Below are 19,979 nucleotides of genomic sequence, written 5' to 3' on the forward strand. Positions count from 1 at the left end.
GAGGAGGCAGCAGGGGGAAAAAAAACAAATATTTCCCCCCAAACCCCAACTATTTCAAACCGAAGGAATGGGACATAGGAAGGACAAATTAATTTTGTTCAAAGACGGTAGGGGAGCTCTAAAGGAAGAGATGTTAGACCTAGAAGTTAAAGGCCAAGTCACCATTCCCTAAGCAGATCACTGTCAGGTTCAGGTACACGAGAAAGCACTAGGCATGTGGGCTGGAGCAAGATCTTGGGATGAGGTTGATGAGAGATGTTCTAAGGGGCTGGCTTTTAGGGGAAGATTCAGGATGGGAAGGAAGTGATGTGAGCGGGAACAAATGTGCTGTAAGGCCCTGGGGGCATGCTGTCCAGTAGCAAGTATGGTGAGCCAATGAGGTGATTTGACATTTTCTAAAAAGAAAAAAAAATCTTCATTGCCACTTGATGGCAAATGGATGGAGAAACAATGGAAACAGTGAGAGACTTTATTTTGGGGGGGCTCCAAAATCACTGCACATGCTGACTGCAGCTATGAAACTAAAAGACACTTGCTCCTTGGAAGAAAAGCTGTGATCAACCTAGACTGCGTATTAAAAAGCACAGACATTACTTTGCCAACAAAGGTCCGTCTAGTCAAGGCTATGTTTTTTCCAGTAGTCATGTATGGATGCGAGAGTTGGACTATAAAGGAAGCTGAGCAGTGAATAATTGATGCTTTTGAATCATGGTGTTGGAGAAGACTCTTGAGAGTCCCTTGGACTGCAAGGAGATCCAACCAGTCCATCCTAAAGGAAATCGGCCCTGAATATTCATTGGAAGGACTGATGCTGAAGCTGAAACTGCAATACTTTGGCCACGTGATGCAAAGAACTGACTCATTGGAAAAGACCCTGCTGGGCAAGGGTGAAGGCAGGAGGAGAAGGGGACAACAAAGGATGAGATGGTTGGATGGGATCGCCGACTCGATGGACCTGAGTTTGTGTGAACTCCGGCAGTTGGTGATGGACAGGGAGGCCTGGTATGCCGCAGTCCATGGGGTTGCAAAGAGTCAGACACGACTGAGTGACTCAACTGAAAAAAAAAAAATTCATCTTTTGGGAAAAAAAAAAAAGTGAAATTGATTTGAATATTTTATTTTACCCAATACAATCAAAATAGTGTCATTTCAATAAATGACAAGTATTAACATGCAGATAGTACATAAAAAGAATAAGAAGTCTTCAAAATCTGGTGTTTACTATATATTTTAACACATCTCAACTTGGCTCCATAGCCACTGGTGGCTATTGCATTGGACAGTGAAGTTCTCAATAACTGCCAGAGGCTTCTAGAGACATCCTCTCTTCAAGGGGGATACACTAAGCATTGATCGCTCATCCACTTAAAGGCGAACCATGAACTGAGCATGCTCCATAAGCCAGAGTTTTTATTACATAAGCCTTTGAAGACCAATACAAATACACTGATATTTAAAAATACTGACATTGTCAAAGCCTCTCCCCAAACAACATCCTGGCTCAGGGGAGTATATTTACTCACAAAGTTATACTACTTAAGCCAATTTTAAGAAAAAAGTCAACTTTCTGTAGCATTAGTGGTAAAAACACACCTTTGAAGAATTCCTTTGACTTAATCAGCCAATGTGAGTTTTTACCAGAGTGACGATTTGGATAGCTCTGTAGTACCAACACTCTCTGGGCTTCTCTGATGCCTCAGTGGGTAAAAAAGTCTGCCTGCAATGCAGGAGGAACGGATTCGATCCCTGGGTTGGGAAGATCCTCTGGAGGAGGGCATGGCAACCCATTCCAGTATTCCTGCCTCAAAAATCCCATGGACAGAGGAGCCTGGTGGTCTACAGACCAGAGGGTCACAAAGAGTTGGACACGACTAAGCACACAGCACATCAACACTCTTTACCAAGGTTGATCATTTTAATTAGAAATTGACCAGAAGGAAACAAGGCCAGCTCAGCTGACCTCCTTCCTCATGCACAGTGAAGGCAGGCTGCAAATGACTCCTCCACTGTGTACTAATCGAAGGTGCCCCTCACCTTTCTAAAGGAGCCAACGGCGGGCGTGACCAGCACAAGGCACACCATGGTGCACTCGGGGAACAGAAGGCCTAGACTGCACCTTATTTCAGAATTCCTAACAAACAATACATTGCATTTGCTGAAAAATGGTCTAGAGGCTGTATCCTTTTCCATGGTTCACAGACAAGAGATTCTGTACTCAGGACCTCTCAGGATCCTCCAGACACACCTTTTCAAGCCTCCTGTTGTAACTGAAGCTGATTCCAAGCTGAGAAGGCTGTCCATGGCATTCACTCCTCAAAGGCACCTTCTTCAGTCCCTTAGGCAGAGGACAGTCTGCAACTGGCCCTTCCTGACATGGGTTTATTTATAATTCTGGTGGGCAAAGTCATTTAGCTCAAAGAAGATTTGAAGCTTTACTCCTCACTTTTCCCAGTTAAAAGGGCCCGGAGGGCAGGGACTATCCCTTACCCATCTCTGATGCTCAGCACAGTTGTCTGAGCTGTGAGGTAGTAAACCCTCATAGTCAATCATAAGAATATCTTTTTTAAAAAATAACAGGGAGCTTCCCTTGTGGCTCAGTGGTGAAGAATCCACTCGCCAATACAGGAGACATTGGTTCGATCCCTGGTCTGGGAAGATCCCATATGCCGTGGCACAACTAAGCCTGTGGCTACAACTCTTGAGCCTGTGTGCTAGTGCCTGGGAGGTGCAGCTACTAAAGCCTGTACTCCACGATGAGAAGCCATTGCAATGGGAAGCCCACACACCACAGCTAGAGAGTGGCCCCCGCGCACCACTAGAGAAAACCTCGTGCAGCAACAAAGACCCAGAACAGCCAAAAACAATAAGTAATGGAATCAAGAATTTTAAAAAACTAACAAAAGAAATAAAGTCAACTCAAATTGGGCTAAAGATCCTGTTAGTATCATATCCTCTTTCTCAAGGGTACCAAAGAACTTTTTTTTTTAAATTTTGAAATATTATTTTCTTCCATGTTGTTACCTAGATGGTTAATCCTCAAAGTCATTTAATCCCAGTAAATCCCCTCTCTGTTTAACCATCTAATTATTTCTCCATCTTTATACATTTCTAACCTGGGCTTCCACTCAGATTCTGAAATCATTAGACTCTAAAGAGGAATTAGGAGTGAATGCTTCAAAAAAAAAAAAAGAAGTGAATGCTTCTCTTAAAATCACTACAAACAGCCCCCACATAGGATCACCAGCCTCTCCCTGAGGCCTTCACAAGAAGGGAGGGCAGCCCATTCTCACTTTATTTTAAACAACAGTGTCAAAGGCTATCCATGGGAATCCCTCAAGCATGTGACTGAGCGTTTCCACCTCTGTGCTCCTGGGGTCTGTGCCAGGCACCCCGAACAGGGAGCTGAGAATTTCACCTCACTTTCCAGCCCTCTTGTGCCTCAACTTCTTGTGGTGGTTCAGTTTCTTGATCTTCTCTACGTCCCTCCTAAATCTCATGGCTCAGGATAGAGCACAACATCCCACACCTCCCATCACTGCCACTGAAGGGTCAGGCTATGTTTCCTCTGCGCTGGGTACCACAATTCTAAAAGGAGAACGTCACCGTGGGGCATCCTCTAGTGGCAGGCTCTATAGCACCACTTCCCAACAAGCCAAGGGGGGGCTTCCTCTGACCTGTCCTCTGAGTTTCAAGGGCAAGCCCCTGGACGTGGAATTATATGGCTTATCCCCAGCGTGGTCCTTTACAACGTTAAACTCAATTCACATCCTGGCTGCTGCTGCTGCTGCTGTTGCTGCTGCTGCTAAGTCACTTCAGTCGTGTCCGACTCTGTGTGACCCCATAGATGGCAGCCCACCAGGCTCCCTCATCCCTGGGATTCTGCAGGCAAGAACACTGGAGTGGGTTGCCATTTCCTTCTCCAATGCATGAAAGTGAAAAGTGAAAGTGAAGTCGCTCTGTTGTGCCCAACTCTTAGCAACCCCATGGACTACAGCCCACCAGGCTCCTCCATCCATGGGATTTTCCAGGCAAGAGTACTAGAGTGGGGTGCCATTGCCTTCTCTGCACATCCTGGCTACCAACTGGCTAAGGCCATCTTGGTGTTTCAGGTATCATTTCTCACATGTATATCACTGCTTTCTCAATGTTTTTGAAAAGATCTATGTGACTAATACATGAGCCTTACCATGCACTGTTTTAACATGTTACATGCCAACTCTTTAATCCTCACAATGACCTTATGAAGGACACTCTGCTGTTACCTCTCCTTTACAGATGGGGAAACTGAGGCACAGAGCAATTAACTTGCCTAAGGTCAGAGTTCCCAAGGGGCACAGTCCAGTCTTGAACCCAGGCTGACTCTAGAGACTACTGTAATTACTGTGTTATCAGCCTTATGATCTTTATTTTTAGGCACCTTTGCATCAAGCCACACTTAAACAGGTGAAAAGGCATAATTCTCTCACCTGCAAATGAGAAGCTGAAATCAAGTAAAACTGAAGCTCCAAGAATAACTGAGAATGTCTAGCCTAGAAACCACCCCCACTGCATATACACCCAAGGCAGCGAGCAGACAGGGCCACCGTATGTGCTAAAGCTGAAGGGTGGGAGGGCTGTGTTATTATCCCCATGGACTTTGTGACCTTGGAGCCCTATAGATTTAATCCTTTGTGTTGCAAAAGCCTACTGACAGCCATCTTAGGTAAATCCATGAAAAGCTTCCTTTAGGAAGCACCTCTCTGTGATTAGATCCAGGTGAAACACTGACAGTGCTAATAATCTATACACCCAAGAACAAAGTCCACGTGCGGTTTTGCTCAACTAGCTACCACTTTCTCCCAGCCTCACCTCCACACGCCTGCAAGCACGTCCTCACCCCCAGTCTGCCTGCCTAACTCCATCTCTTCCTTCAAAACTCAGTTCAAAAATCACTTCTCGTGAGAAGCCTTCCCTGATGTCTCCCAAAGAGCATGCTGGGGTTCCCTCTCCCCTTCCTTTCCTGGATTCAAAGCTCAGCTCTGCCACATTCTGTGTGACCTTGGGCAAGTTACTTCTCTCTGCCTCAGTTTTGCCAACTATAAAATGGGACTAACAGTAGTACCTTTTTCCTAGAGTTGTAGGTGTTAAATGAGGATAGGTAGAACAGTATCCAGCACATGGTGAGAATTCTGAAAGTGCTAGGTCAGGTCATGTTACTATCTGAATTCTATTGTGATCAATAAAATACAAATTTAAAGAGTTCCTGAGTTCTCATAGCAACTTGTATATATGAATTTAATATTAAAGGAACAACTACTGTCTGTGGAGCATCACATACTTCTGATGTTCAAATTGGATCTTCATTCTGAAAAAGGCTGTGACGCTCCAACCTAGGGTTAAATCCTTAGGAAATTGCCTATAATGACAATGGTGATGTGGTTATCTTCTGGTTAGATGTACATCTAGATTTCCAGAGCCTCTCACTGCGCTGGGCTGTGGTTATTTAATGGAATATTAGGTGGACAGCCTGCTACATCCAGATTGTTATAGAGGCTCCTGAGGACAGTTATGTGATTCATGATTATACTTCCATTTGTCACGCCCCAGAGCACCTGAGACACTCATTAGTGGCAGATTTCTGAGTAAGATCTAACATTTTTCGCTTTTAAGATTCCAAAAGTACCTTTCTAGGTCTACTGTGTAAGGCAGGGAGAGATGCTTATTATATCCCAAGCCCCCACTGCATGCTTAGTCACTCAGGCGTGTCCGACTCTTTGCAGCCCCAGGGACTGCCACACATTCAGGCTCCTCTGTCCATGGGGATTCTTCAGGCAAGAATACTGGAGTGAACTGTCTCCTCCAGGGATTGAACCCAGGTCTCCCGCACGGCAGGGGGATTCTTTCCCATCTGAATGACCAGGGAAGTCCAAGAATACTGGAGTGGGTAGCCTATCCCTTCTCCAGGGGATCTTTCCAACTCAGGAATCGACCTGGGGTTTCCTGCATTGCAGGTGGATTCTTTACCGGTTGAGCTCCCAGGGAAGCCCCAAGCCCCCAATAGTTGGGACAAAAAAGGCCTAGAAAGAGAGCTTCCTAGCCAGGCTGCTAAATGACAACTAGGAAGAAAAGCATCCCCCTTTGAACCCCAGCTCCATGGCATCAGTGTGAGTAAAATTGAGTGTCCCCATTCTATTTTGTTTTATCCATTTCCCCCCTTGATTCGTACTAGCATGTTTTGGTATTTAAGAAACACTTTAGTCAATGCAGCCTAACAATACAATGGTCAGACATGTGAAATCACCTTCCGTTATACAGACTTCTAGAGAGAAAAGAGATTCAGAACGAACAGTTACTGCACTGCTAAGGAGGACATCTGAACCTGGCTCCATCAAAAGAGCTAAAGGTCCTCCATTAGTAAATACCAGACACTCAAGGCTGTTCCCCAAACTCAGAAGCGGGCAGTCTGGGTCAGGCTCTCAGAAAACAAAGCTAGCTGATGCCTTACCCCCAAGCCGCTGTGTTCATCATTTCATCACAGCAAGGATAAAGAGAAAGAGGACGCTTTGAGGTGATGGCCAAAGTTCTGAGGTGTTGGATCATCTTTACCAAGCTTCTGGGTGGATGCTAGAAAGTCAGTCCTGGAACACAAACATTTCACAGACTCCCATAAACTGGCTCTGTCCAGCAATGGGAAGTAAGAATTCCAGAGATGGGATGAGGTTGTTGCCTTAAGGAGAAAGCCTCTCAGCCTACAAGGGCATGTATCTACCACTTAGCTTCTTTCTCTTGGGCCTTAACCACATTTTGCTAAGAATCAGAAGCGCCAATTGCTGGGCCACAGGCTGACGAGGGTCCAGGAATCTGCATTTTAACAATCAGCAGGATGACTCTTCTGCTCATTGGAACACGAGAACCACTGCCTTACAACTAGACTGCCGGTGATAAAAGCACAATGAAGACACAGACACGCGTCACGATCCAGGCATCACCAATAATGCCGTAAGAGGAGTAGCAGCCGAGGACCCAAGTGTGTGTGCACACAGCTGCGAGCGTTTTACATGTCATCTCTAATGCTCACAACAACCCTAAGAGCAGGTCCCATCATTATTCCTCTTTCATAGATAAGGAAGCTGAAGTACACAGAGGTTAGGTAATTCGCTTAAGGCCCCACAGCTAGTAAGTGGCAGGGGGCGAGTCTGAACTCTGTCCAATTCAGAGTGCTCACATTCTATCTAGAGACTGACTCTAGGGCCGGGGGCCCAGAAAAGCCCAACCTCTCCACTGTAAACCCAGAGATAAAAGTGAATGGAATTGCAAGAGCAGCACTGACGTATATAAATTATCATGTGTAAAACACAGAGCTAGTGGGAAGCTGCTGTTTAGCACAGGGAGCTCGGCTCAGGGCTCTGTGATGACCTAGAGGGGGGCACGAGACGGAGGCTCAAGAGGGAGGTGATACATGTATCCTGATAGCTGATTCACACTGTTGTACAGTAAAAACCAATACAACATTGTAAAGCAATTATACTTCAATTAAAGATTAAAAAGTAAAAATAAATAAAATAAACAGCTGAAAAAAAGGGAATGGATCAGCATTTAGAAGCCAAAGGGCCACCAAAGGAGAGTTTGGAAGAGTATCCCCAGGACTTGGAGGTGAACTGGCAAGTATTCTGTCGGGGTCAACCTCTGCAGACAGCGAGGTCCCTGGAGGTGGGCGCCAAGCATGCAGGCCAGAGTGGCAGGTCCCTCTGCTCCACAAACAGCGGCACTGCCTGCGCCTCGTGATAGCCTGCAGTCAGCTCACACGGGCCAACAGACCTGCAGGGCAGGAGTCAGCCATGGCCTTTTCTGTCTTTTTCAAAAGGTAGCTCCTTTTATTTCTGACTATAGTATTAAAAATGCTCACTGTAGACAGGATAAGAAAAATAGGAAAGTACAAAGGAAATTACAATCAGCTATATTCCCATTCAGTTCAGTTCAGCTGCTCAGTCGTATCCGACCCTGTGACCCCATGGACTGCAGCATGTCAGGCTTCTCTGTATATCACCAACTCCTAGAGCTTGCTCAAACTCATGTCCATCAAGTCAGTGATGCCACCCAACCATCTCATCCTCTGTTGTCCCCTCCTACTACCCTCAATTTTTCCCAGCATCCAGGGTCTTTTCCAATGAGCTAGTTCTTCACATCAAGTGGCCAAAATATTGCAGTTTCAGCTTCAGCATCAGTCCTTGCAATGAACAGCCAGGACTGATCTCCTTTAGAACGGATGGGTTAGATCTCCTTGCAGTCCAAGGGACTCTCAAGAGTCTTCTCCAACACCACAGTTTAAAAGCGCTCACAGTTCAAAAGCACAATTCTTCGGCGCTCAGCTTTCTTTATAGTCCAACTCTCACATCCATACATGACTACTGGAAAAAGCATAGCTTTAACTAGACGAAACTTTGTTGGCAAAATAATGTCTCTGCTTTTTAATATGCTGTCTAGGTTGGTCATAGCTTTTCTTCCAAGGAGCAAGCGTCTTTTAATTTCATGGCTGCAGTCACCATGTGCAGTGATTTTGGAGCCCAAGAAAATAAAGTCTGTCACTGTTTCCATTGCTTCCCCATCTATTTGCCATGAAGTGATGGGACCAGACGCCATGATCTTCATTTTCTGAATGTTGAGTTTTAAGCCAGTTTTTTTCACTCTCCTCTTTCACTTTCATCAAGAGGCATCAGAGATAATTAATGTTAATACTATATGATGCTTGCCTTTTATTTTTGCATCTGTGTGTACAGTGTATAAAACTGAGATGTTATATTCAATTTTATACAGAACATTTTCCTCCCATATCATTAGTCTTCATCAGCATGATTTTAAAGGGCTTTTATTTAAAATCTAATCACCTGTCCCATAACTATTTCCCTCTTGCTGACATTTAAACTGGCTGTATTTTACTACAGTGGATAACATAACATCCCTGGTTATTTCTGTTAAACAGATGGCTAACAGTGTAATTGTTGGATCACACGGCATGGACAATTATAAGGTTCTTACAATTACTAAGGAATCAAGTTCCCAATTAATATTAAACTCTTTCCCAGAAAGCCAACAGGCATACCCATAAGCAATATACATAGCTATCTCACCTCACACAAACCAGCACTCAGAGTTGCCATGCTCAAAAATATGCCAATTTGGTAGATTAAAATATAATAGTATGTCTATCTTTCCCAGTAGAGTATAAGGTTCTTGAGAACAGAGATTTTGTTTTCATCAAGGTCTGGCACATAGTAAGTGTTCAATAAATCTTTGCTGATTGAATGATTCAAAGAATCAGTCTGGACCAGGAATGCTGGTCCCTGCCCCCTCCAGGTCCCCTGAGGGACTCTGCCCTGTACAAAGCCTACCCTGCTCTTTGGCATCTTGTTACCTGCAGCCTTCCCCCCACCCCCAACCCTGCCACAGCTGCTGGGCGACCACTCGGACCAAAGAAGACACACCGGTCCCATTCTCTCTCTTGAGACTCTGAGCTAAGAGGTACAGAGATGGAACGAGCTGCCATTAGGATGATCTTCATTGTAGGTACAGAGTAAATGGCCACAGTCCACGGGACCTGACTACTACTACTACTGTGGTTCTCTCTAGGCTGACTCTTTTGGCTGATGTGTGGTTAGATTCTGCTCCTGCTACATAAGGTGCCTGCCAGAAGATATGGCAGGCACCTTATATAGCAGGAGCAGCTTCATAGATGACAACCATAGCCCAGAAGAGTGATCAATCAGATGGAAAACCAGCTCGGCATCACAAGCCAAACTCAGTAAGAAGCAACTTATTAAAGAAAAGAAAAAGTACCCAGTTTGGCACTTGGATTAAAAATGGGAAGTCTGAATATAGTAGAGGCAGGTGTTTTCTTCAAAGAAACCCATATGGTGGATCACCTGCTCTGTGTTTATTATTTTCTTTGAGATGTAAAAATCATCAACATCACTGGCCTGATGGCAGGGCTCATCATATTGACTTCTCATGTATATCTCCAGGGCCTAGCACAGTGCCTGGTAGAAGGTAGTACTTAATAAGCGGGTGCTAGGTAAAAGTCAAGAGCTAAAAAGGAGGAGAGCAGTAGGCTTCTACAGGCCTTGATTTTTAGAAATCCAGGAGTTGTGTCGCTCACTTTGGTTTTTCAAAGCTGGTAGATGGCTCAGCTTAAACCATGGCCTTGATTTACCCAATCCATCCTCTCCATTTCTTTGTTAAAACAGCTATACCAATGTCCTCAGCACACAGAAGCTCAATCAGTTGGCTACACTAGTTTACCACCCATTTCTGTTTTTAACAGTGAAGATATTTATTTACCAAGACGACACATGTGTTTGTTCCCAAACCTGCTCGTGTCAATCACACTCATTACTGTATTTACATAACTACATATTACATATACTAATGAAATATCTATGCATAAGGAAAGAGCTGTTGCTTTTATTACAAGTGCAGTGTTTTGGAAACACTTGATAAAGGTGAAAAGTATTGCTGTCAATTTAGGGGTGAACAAGATAGCTACGAAAGACTAGGTGTGGAGGGGAATGTAGAGGTCTGCCAAGTTTTACGGCACTTCCTCTGCAAGGGTCTGAATTCTTACACTGAAGAAACCAAACATGGAAATTATAAAGGATGCAATATGGGTCCAGCTTACACAAGTAAACAAATGCAGAACGCCAATATATGAATCCACGAGTAACCAAGAGTATCACGAGACATTATCCGACTTTCCTTCACTCTGAAATTCTCTAGTCTAAGCTCTTCAATCTCATTTTTTAAAAATGCTGGTTGTGACCCACTAGAGTGATTTTGTGACTCACGGTTTGAAAAGACACTGCCTTAATCCAAGTCCTTAACTTTATCCAGGGGGGATCTGGGGTTAAGAGCACTACAGGTGTCACCCAGCTAGGGAGTCAGAATTATGATCCTAGATTCCACATTCTGTGGTGTATCTACTACTCCGAGCAACCAGCCTTCTGACCCAGCACAGTTTCCTCTGCAAAAAGTAGAAGGTAAAATGAGGAATTGTGTGACAAGCAGAAATCCTAGAAAGGAAAGGAGAAACACGCCCTCCTTCTCTCCTGAGGCTCCATGCTCCTCTAAGCGTCCTCCACAGCGAGCTAGTCCCCGCACCGGCTGTCTGTGTTTTTAGCCCCTAACGAAGTCATACCAAGTCTCTTGTGCTACAGACACATATTTGGAACTGTGAACCTTGTACCTGGGTAGAACACGTGAGCGTTCTAATTTTAGAATGACTTCAGCCCCACGTGGGAAAACTCCAGACAATGGAACGGGGAAGCAGGCTGCAGTTCTGAAAAGCTTTTGTTAGGAAGGTGAGCAATAACCAGATCCCTGGCTTGCTGGCTGATCCGTGTGCTACCTGTTTTCCAAACAAAGTACTGCCTTCAAAGACGGCTCCCTATAATCTGATTTGCCCTCCCTCCACACCCCAGCCCAAACTTGCCCTTCTTAACTGTTAAACCCAGAGCCCCCACCAAATCCGACTACCATCTCCCCATGCAAGCTGATAAGAGAGACCATCCCTCTGAATGACACCACCATGAATGTTCCATGGTCTTTCATCATCGCCTTTGAAAAGTCTCCCAGATGCTAAATTAAATAAGGTTTCCAACACTGCCTGGTTCCAAGTGGGTGTCAATAGACACAGGCTAGAGGAAGGAGTAGAAATTCAGAGGTTTAAAGAACCACCCTGAATCACCCAGGAATTAGGCAAAGAACAGGAGGAGCTTGGCTCCCAGGTGTCTGAGCAAGGCCCTCACCACACCCCTGGATCATTAGAATGAGTCTCATGAAAATATGAGAACCAGATGGGCAGCCTGGGAACGAGGCAACATTGCACAGGGTTAAGCAAGCAGCCACCCAACAACTTAACCAGGGTGCATTCTGTCCCCAGTCAGGGGCATTAAAAGGTGCCTTTGAAGATAGGCCGTGACTCTTTCCTCAAGAAGGGTGTGAGGTTCTAAGCTGCAGGTGCTGCCATCCTCACCTCGCCTCCAGCTAATGTTTCTCTGCAAGCTTTACAAACTGACAACCCACCAGATACAAATTTTCTTTCCTGGCCTGCAGACTACTGACTTCTTCCAGCAATGATTTTCTAAATCACACTAAGCAGTCAGCTGTGGTTGCCGTCTGTCACTGCGAGGCTCTCATCGTGGGGTCACCTTTGTGGTGGAGACAAGGACAGAGAAGTTGTCCAGCAACTACAGTGTAGCCTCTGTGTGTGTGTGTGTGTGTGTGTGTGTGCATGCACACACACTCAGTTATTCAGTCACGTCTGACTCTTTGCAGCCCCATGGACTGAGGCTCACCAGACTCCTCTGTCTGTGGAATCTTCCAGGTGAGAGTACTGGAGTAGGTTGCCATTTCCTACTCCAGAGGATCTTCCCATTCCAGGGACTGAACACAAGTTTCTTGCGTCTCCTGCATTGGCAGGTGGATTTTTTTTACCACTGCACCACCTAAAAAGCCCATAATGTTAGAACCTGCATGTAAAACAGCATCTGGCTCCGAGAGAACCAGACACATGGCACTCACACGACCACCAGTGTATCTGAGGATCATGGCAGGTTTGACCACTGCCATACATTCCCAACATTACTTTGCCAACAAAGGTCTGTCTAGTCAAAGCTATGGTTTTTCCAGTAGTCATGTTTGGATATGAGAGTTGGACTCTAAAGAAAGCTGAGCACCAAAGAATTGATGCTTTTGAACTGTCGTGTTGGAGAAGACTCTTGAGAGTCCCTTGGACTGCAAGGAGAGCCAACCAGTCAATCCTAAAGGACATCATTAGAATATTCATTGGAAGGACAGATACTGAAGCTGAAACTGCAATACTCTGGCCACCTGATGCAAAGAACTGACTCACTGGAAAAGACCCTGATGCTGAGAAAGACTGAAGGCAGGAGGAGAAGGGGACAACAGAGGATGAGATGGTTGGATAGGATCACCGACTCGATGGACATGAGTTTGAGAAAGCTCCGGGAGTTGGTGACGGACAGGGAAGCCTCGTGTGCTGCAGTCCATGGGGTCACAAAGAATCGGACACGACTGAGCAACTGAACTGAACTGATAATTTGAAGGCTGCCTTCGAAATCCTCATCAAAGCTTTCTAAGCAGTCTCCATCAATCCATCCCAGTGGTCATGTGAAAAACTTCACAGGTTATTCCTAAGTCAAGGCCCACATCCAAACAGGAACCAGATGAATAACTTGCCTGAGGACATAGCAGAACCGAGACCAGATCAGTCTAACACGCAGGGCTCCCAACCTCCAGTCTAAGGCATGTATCCCTCCAATGCTCCACCCGAAGCAAATGTCTGAGAAGCGTTTCTGATGACAATAATGCTAGTTTCCATGCCTCTGGCATCATCTACCCTCCACATTTGTGGGTTTATAAAAAGGAGGATTGAAAGAAACAAATGAAACCTCATACAAAAAGGCCAAGGGCAACTATGAAGCCATGAGGCCACGAAACTTTTCTGGGGGGAAAGCACAAGAATGCGACATGGGATCAGCCCCTGTTCCTTCAAGCTCATATTCCACTTTTGATTGGCACGTGGAGTTTGCAATTTTCTGTCTATGCTGCTTCATCAAAATGTTAGAGCTTAATTCTGAGTAAGTCTGCAGTCCTTTGTTCCAACACCATCAATCAGGAATATACCAAAACCTTCTTGTGTTCATTACTATTTCTCATTGCAATTAACTCTCAGAGTGAAGAGATCTGCATATATTTAAACCATGGGTGAAGCTCTCGTAGCTTCTATCCTAAAATTACCCATCTTCACACCTAGATAGTTTCAGTAAATGAGCCCACCAACCTCCAGAGCATGAGGGTTAGGAGGGACTCAGATGTGAAAGTCAGTCACCCAGTATATAACTGAGCACATTTTATAAAACCAGTGTTGACCTGAAAGGAAATATAACTAGAAAGCAAAATATGAAAACATCAAAGGCAATGTGAATTAAATAAAATGCCACAAATTTGAATTCAGTGTCACCTACCCTCCATATTTAAGAATCTAATAAAAAAGAATCACTATTGCTTTTGTTGGTGTAACTGAACTATGGTTTCATTGTAAAAGTCCTTATCTGTTAGATACAATAGTCACAAGAGAAATGGATTATGTTTTAAACTATACCAACAAAGAGCAAACTCAAAAAGGTGAGAAAATAGATGAAAGAAAAACGGCAGAGAGATGCTAGTTGTTGAAGTTGGGTGATGGATACATGGGAATTGATGTTGCTATTGTTTCTCCTTTTCTATGTAAGAAGATTTCTATTATAAACATTAACAAACAGTTTTGCTTGCTGAATTAGCCACGAGTTAAACACACATATATTTCAATGCTAGTAGTAGTGAGTGTGGCTGGTGGGGTCTCCAGTTTGAGCTGTACCCACAACAAGATTTCAGCCATGTCCAGAGAGGACAGAGTTGGGGTGGGGTGGGCAAGGCCTGCAAGGACCTGGGGAGTCTTCCAGGAGACGGGAAGGTCACCCTAAAGGGAAAGAAAATTGAGCAAACAAGCCTGATTTAGTCACAGGGCCCTAGCTCCAGGACAAGTGGCTCTGACACGGTCATCACCAGGTGGACTTGTCTGCTAACTAGCCCAGCCCTCTCTGGATTCATATCTTGGTCCAGCGGGGCAGGGCAGAGAGCAAGCAAACATGGAAAGAACTATTCCATTAACCTCTCAGGGGCACAAGCACCACAGCTAAGTAACCCATCAGAGAGCAATGCAAGAGGCCAGACTGGCGGCCCCCCTCCCTGCTCCAACATGTCACCAACCAACACCAAGATCTCAATGCCCCCTGGACACTAGAAGGTGTGGCCCTACCCCCGCTCTCACCTACCACATTGGGCCACAGAGCAGCACTGAGCCAGTTACAGGGTCGTGTGCAAAAGGGCAGGCCACACCTACTGTTTTCTGAACCTAAGTCGTCATGGGGAGAGTATGTCCGATATCAACCTGAGACCGTCTCACAGAAGCAAGGCCAGAAAAGAAACATGGAACGGAGGTTGAACATGACCGCAGCAAGCATAGTCATTTTCTGGATAAATATCACAGGTTTCCCACGTCTCCCCAGAAGAGCCTGGGAAACCCCAAAGGGCCTCAGCAGGAGCCATGCCAGGCCCCTAAGGGGACTGGCTCAGGTACAACATCCCCTAGGCCTTTCCTGTGTGAATGGATAGAATGGGAGTAGGGGGTAAGATAACCGTTCCCCTGGGGGTAGCATCAGCCTCTGCCATCACCACAAAGCGTCACCTACAAGTGACTCAGAGGAGAAGCCGGCCGCTGGCCCACCAGGTCCTACAGTGAGGACCACAATGGGCTGGGGGTGCACCCGGAGAGTAAATGCACCCCAGGATGCTGGCTGGGTCAATTGTGAGAATAGCATGGTCACAAAGCTATCCCCTCCTCCCTGTATATGCACATCTGAGCCCTTTGTGATGGGGGAAGTAGTTAAAAAGTGAAAGAACCACTTCATGGGAACTCAAGTAGACCCTGGACTGCCAAAGCACTGCTTTGGAATGGATGGGCACTTCCACCCCCAGTCCCAACGAAGCATAACACATAGGACAAGAGGCAGTTTCTTCTGTGGCATCATGGGTCACCAAGTGGCTCGGACACCTTAAGGGTTCAAGTGCATCAAGGATAACAGCTGCAGGTGGAGACTGTGGGGGTGCAGAAGCGCTGGTATCCAGTGGGAGCAGCAGCGGCATCTACTATGTTTGGACGGAAAGCTTTGGAGAAGAGCTAAGTACCAGGAACAGGGTGTGGTGGTTTGAGGATGTATGAATACAGAGGACCACCTCCTGCCCTGGCACCTCCCTGAAATAGCTCGGGAGACGCAGCTGGGTCCACTGCAGTACCAGAGGGGAACATCAGGTCAACGAGCGAACAGAGAAACTGGCAGGCTGGTACACTGCTGACATAAAAACCCCGTCAATTCATTTGGGAAAGCTACTTAGCAATCTGTTACGAGGGTCGTAAATATATACTCTTGCTCCTACAGCTATGGCCCAAGGAAAGAATCCAAAAGAAGAAAACAGTTTCTAGGCATCAAGAGGGAGCATTATAATTTAAACTGAGAACAAAAATATCCCATGGGAAAAGCCTAACTGTAACACGTGTCCACTTGAATGAAACATTATGATATTTTAAAAGGATACATTTCAAGACAGTCTAGCCACATAGAAAAAAGCACAACTCCAAACCCTGAATTTAAAAAGCAGGCACCCAAATCACTTCCTCACCCCGACTAATTGTATAAAAATATTAGTGCACACGGACAAATGCTAAGAGCCGTGCGCAAACATCTCAGGGGACGCTTTTGTGAGCTTATGCCCACAAGTAGTTTGCCACCAATGTTTCCCAACTTTCCAATCCATTGACCCAGGATCTCACAAATGCAACAAAGGAAATGCGACTACAAATGTCCAAGGAGGAACTGGAAAATATTAATAACTAAACAAAGATTCCCAGGCAGAAGGAGACAAGAGGGTTTAGGAATCTGGGTTCTTCTTTAGATGGACTATGAGGCTCAGCTTGCCAGCACCCTTGCCCACAGGGACTGTGCTGGGATCAGAGCTGGGAGAGGGTGCACCCTCGGCGAGCAGGGACCGGTCCCTGTGCATTAGAGGTTAAGACCTCCCAGGAGCACTCCCGGGGCCCTGGGACAATGTGCAGGAGGCAGACGCATGGGAACTCAGCAGGCAGGAGCCCCAGGGGACGCCTGTAGCAGAGGCTCCACAAAGCAGCCAGGGGCTGCTCCCATCTGTTCTCCATACACCACCCCACATGGAGGGGATGGGATGGGACTCACCACTCAGGGCGGATGTGCTGTTCTCCAGGGCCTGGCACACGGCCAAGAAAATACCTGCGAAGAGGGAGAAAAGAAGACAGGTGAGAGTCTGCCCAGCAGCCAACTTCTCAGGCTTCAAGGACGGGTCCTTCTCAAAGGGAAAGAGTTGATAGTTTTACAAAGTGGCCAACAGGCAGTCATAGCCACATAATACAGAGTGGTGGTGGTTTAGTCACTAAATTGTGTTCAACTCTGCGACCCCATGGATTGTAGACCGCCAGGCTCCTCTGTCCATGAGGATTCTCCAGGCAAGTGGGTTGCCATTCCCTTCTCTGAGGGATCTTCCTGACCCAGGGATAAAACCCTGGTCTCCCACATTGCAGGCAGATTCTTCACCATCTTGAGCCACCAGGGAAGCTTAGTACAAAATGAATAGGTGGGACCCTTTGTGCAAAAAGCAGGAAAAAAGTGCCTATTAGCATTACTAAAATCTCAACCTTTTTCTTTCCTAGTCTCTCTCTCTCCACTTGTCATGATGTTTCTTGTTTTAAGACACCTTATCGTCGTCATGAAGTCGCTCAGTTGTGTCCGACTCTTTGTGACCCCATGGACTGTAGCCCACGAGGCTCCTCCATCCATGGAATTTTCTAGGCAAGAATACTGGAGTGGGTTGCCATTTCCTTCTCCAGGGGATCTTGCCAACCCAGGGATCGAACCCAGGTCTCCCACATTGCAGGCAGACGTTTTACCGTGTCTGAGCCACCAGGGAATTGCAAAACACCTTTTAGATATATTTTATTGTGATAAAATATACATAGAAGTTACTATCTTCACTCTTTTTAAGCGCACAGTTCGGTGGCTTTAAGTATGTACATGCTGTTGAGCATATCATGATATTTGCTACGAGCTCTTTCTGGCCTTGCTGTCTCTGGGGTGTGAGGAGACTTGCAGGGTCAGCCCAGCTCCCCAGAGACACCCTGGGCCCCAGCAAGAGTACCCAAGCACGCACAGGATCCCGGACAGCTGGGTCCGCCAGTAGGGAGATGGATGTGCGGATGTGAGCAACCCAGCTGGGGGCAGGGAAGCCAGTCAGAGGTTTCTTCTTCCCAGAAACCAGTCGCCCCAACCCACGGCGGGCAGGTGACCTTGAGGGTGTCGCAACGTCTACCCGGGGTATGTGGATTAGAGGAGAGGAGAGGCTGGCCCATGTCCGTCTTCTGCAGAGACGCAGCTGGGCTACCAGCCTCAATGGGGCAGCTGCCACCACGCCCTGCCCAGGAGGGGCACACACCTCACTCCAGCCTTTCTGGTGTCCAGGTCCCAGGCGGCAGGAGCGAGAACCCGCCCAGGGGAGGCAGGGAGGTGGCAGTAGGTGGGATCACAGGAGCCAAGGCCCCCGGGCCCTGCACATACCCCACTGTCCCATTAACCATTCACATTATAAATGTGAAAGGAAAACCATTAAGTATGTCCAGACTGCGACTGCGTGGGCTTGAGCCCCCAAGCCCAGGGCCCACCTGAGCAGGAGGCTCTGGGGCCGCAGGGGTCACATACTTCCAAAGCCACCCCGGCCAGCAGATGACCTTCTGCACCTGCACGTTACAGCCCCGGGGGAGGCAGAGCAGCACAGTTCTGTCGAAGAAGGAACCTCTAGGGGTTATGCAATCAGCATGAACTAAGACTGATTTCCTAAAACTGAACTGCAAAAACATGCCGGGATGGTCACGCAATGAGGCCGGGCCGCCTGCAGGCTAGCCCAGAGGCAGCACAGAAAAGAGGCACACCTCTGTGCTGTGACCCCCAGCCCAAGGCTCGGGAACACCCCTTGCCATGCAGGCTGTGAGAGCTCCTTTCCCCCATCACTCAGGATGTAGACACGCCAGCCCTTGACTCTCAAGGGAGAAACACGCTTGGAACAGATGAGGCAATCTGCTCAGGACTTCCCTTTAAGCCTTTGACCTGAGAAATATCTGAAAGCTTCAGGCTGCTCTCACTGCTGGCCTGGCATGAATTTCCCCAATACTCCTTCAGAGTGCCGAACCTGACACTGGGTGCTGGAGTTGGGCTGGGGGAGACCAGGAGGCGGTGGCAGACGGGGACGGGGAGAGAGTTAGTGAAATCACACATTGGCCTGTGAAATTCCTTCTTGCTGCTCAACAGACAGTACCTTTGGAAGCAAGGTCTCAGGACCCCCCGGGCATTATCTAAAAGGCCGAGTGTGTAACCGACACACCAAGCATTACAGTGAGGGTTTCCTACCAAAGCAAGACAAAGTCTCAGAGGTCTCTCCCAGTCAGCTGGGGACCTGTCACAAGCTGATTTTACTGGCATCACCACAAGCCACTCTGGGCCAAAGGTGGCCAGTGACTTGTGGAACCGAAAGGAAAGACTCACAGATGCTCTGTATACCTCTTGAGAGGAAGTGCCACTGGCCTGTCACAAACAGTCTATGAACAAATGCATCTCCTTCCCCTCTCCGTCCCAGCCCCATATCCATCCGTCCGCCCATCAGTCAGTACAGTTCCTGGGCTCCACGCTGACCTCTGCTTAAGCAAAGCCTGGACTAGACAGCAAACACTGTCCACCCTCAGCCAGGAGAAAGCAGAGGTGATCCCCAGCATCCAGGGTGTGTGGAGGGGCGCTCCCTCAGCCTTGGGGCGAGTCCCTTTGCCATCCCACCCCCTGGGTTCCTTACCTGGGAGCTCTCAGCTGCTGAACTTGCAAAGATGTTTCAGGAACTTATTAGGGGTTACAAAACCACCATGTTCCACAGAGGAAGGACACTGGGTTTTTAATCATAAGTTGAGCAGTACAAGAACAGTTCCTTTCTGTTACCCCTGACAGTCCCATGGAAAAACTCTTTGGTGCCCTGGGCTCTCTCTGCAGTTTCTGTTTAGACACAACCGCAGCAGGGGCCCTGTGATGGGAGATGAGGCCTCTGCTTCTCCTTCACCACGTGGTGGGCTCACTAGGAGGGTTCCAGACCCAAAAGACAGGGTCTGCCGGTCTGACCCCTGTCACATCTCACAGAGGCACAGGTGCCACTTACTGGGCAGGTGGCAGTCCCAGGCCCACCACGTGGCTTTTACATGCTTTATCTTATTTAGTCCTCACCATACCCATGACACAGGGCTCCTCCCAGCCTCCCGGTCCAGTCTA

At 47.0% G+C, this 19,979-nt stretch overlaps 1 protein-coding gene across 3 annotated transcripts in view; it reads right to left on the reverse strand.

The window, feature by feature from the left end:
- Positions 1-19,979, reverse strand: part of TGFA (transforming growth factor alpha) — a 111,952-nt gene that overhangs the window by 60,291 nt on the left and 31,682 nt on the right. For all 3 annotated transcript variants that reach the window (XM_060412327.1, XM_027966972.3, XM_060412326.1), the window contains exon 2: positions 16,842-16,895. In XM_060412327.1, the coding sequence (XP_060268310.1) occupies positions 16,842-16,895 (54 nt within the window). The remainder of the gene's footprint in view (positions 1-16,841; positions 16,896-19,979) is intronic.

Source organism: Ovis aries, chromosome 3 (genome assembly GCF_016772045.2).
Source record: "Ovis aries strain OAR_USU_Benz2616 breed Rambouillet chromosome 3, ARS-UI_Ramb_v3.0, whole genome shotgun sequence".
Taxonomy (NCBI): Eukaryota; Metazoa; Chordata; class Mammalia; order Artiodactyla; family Bovidae; genus Ovis; species Ovis aries.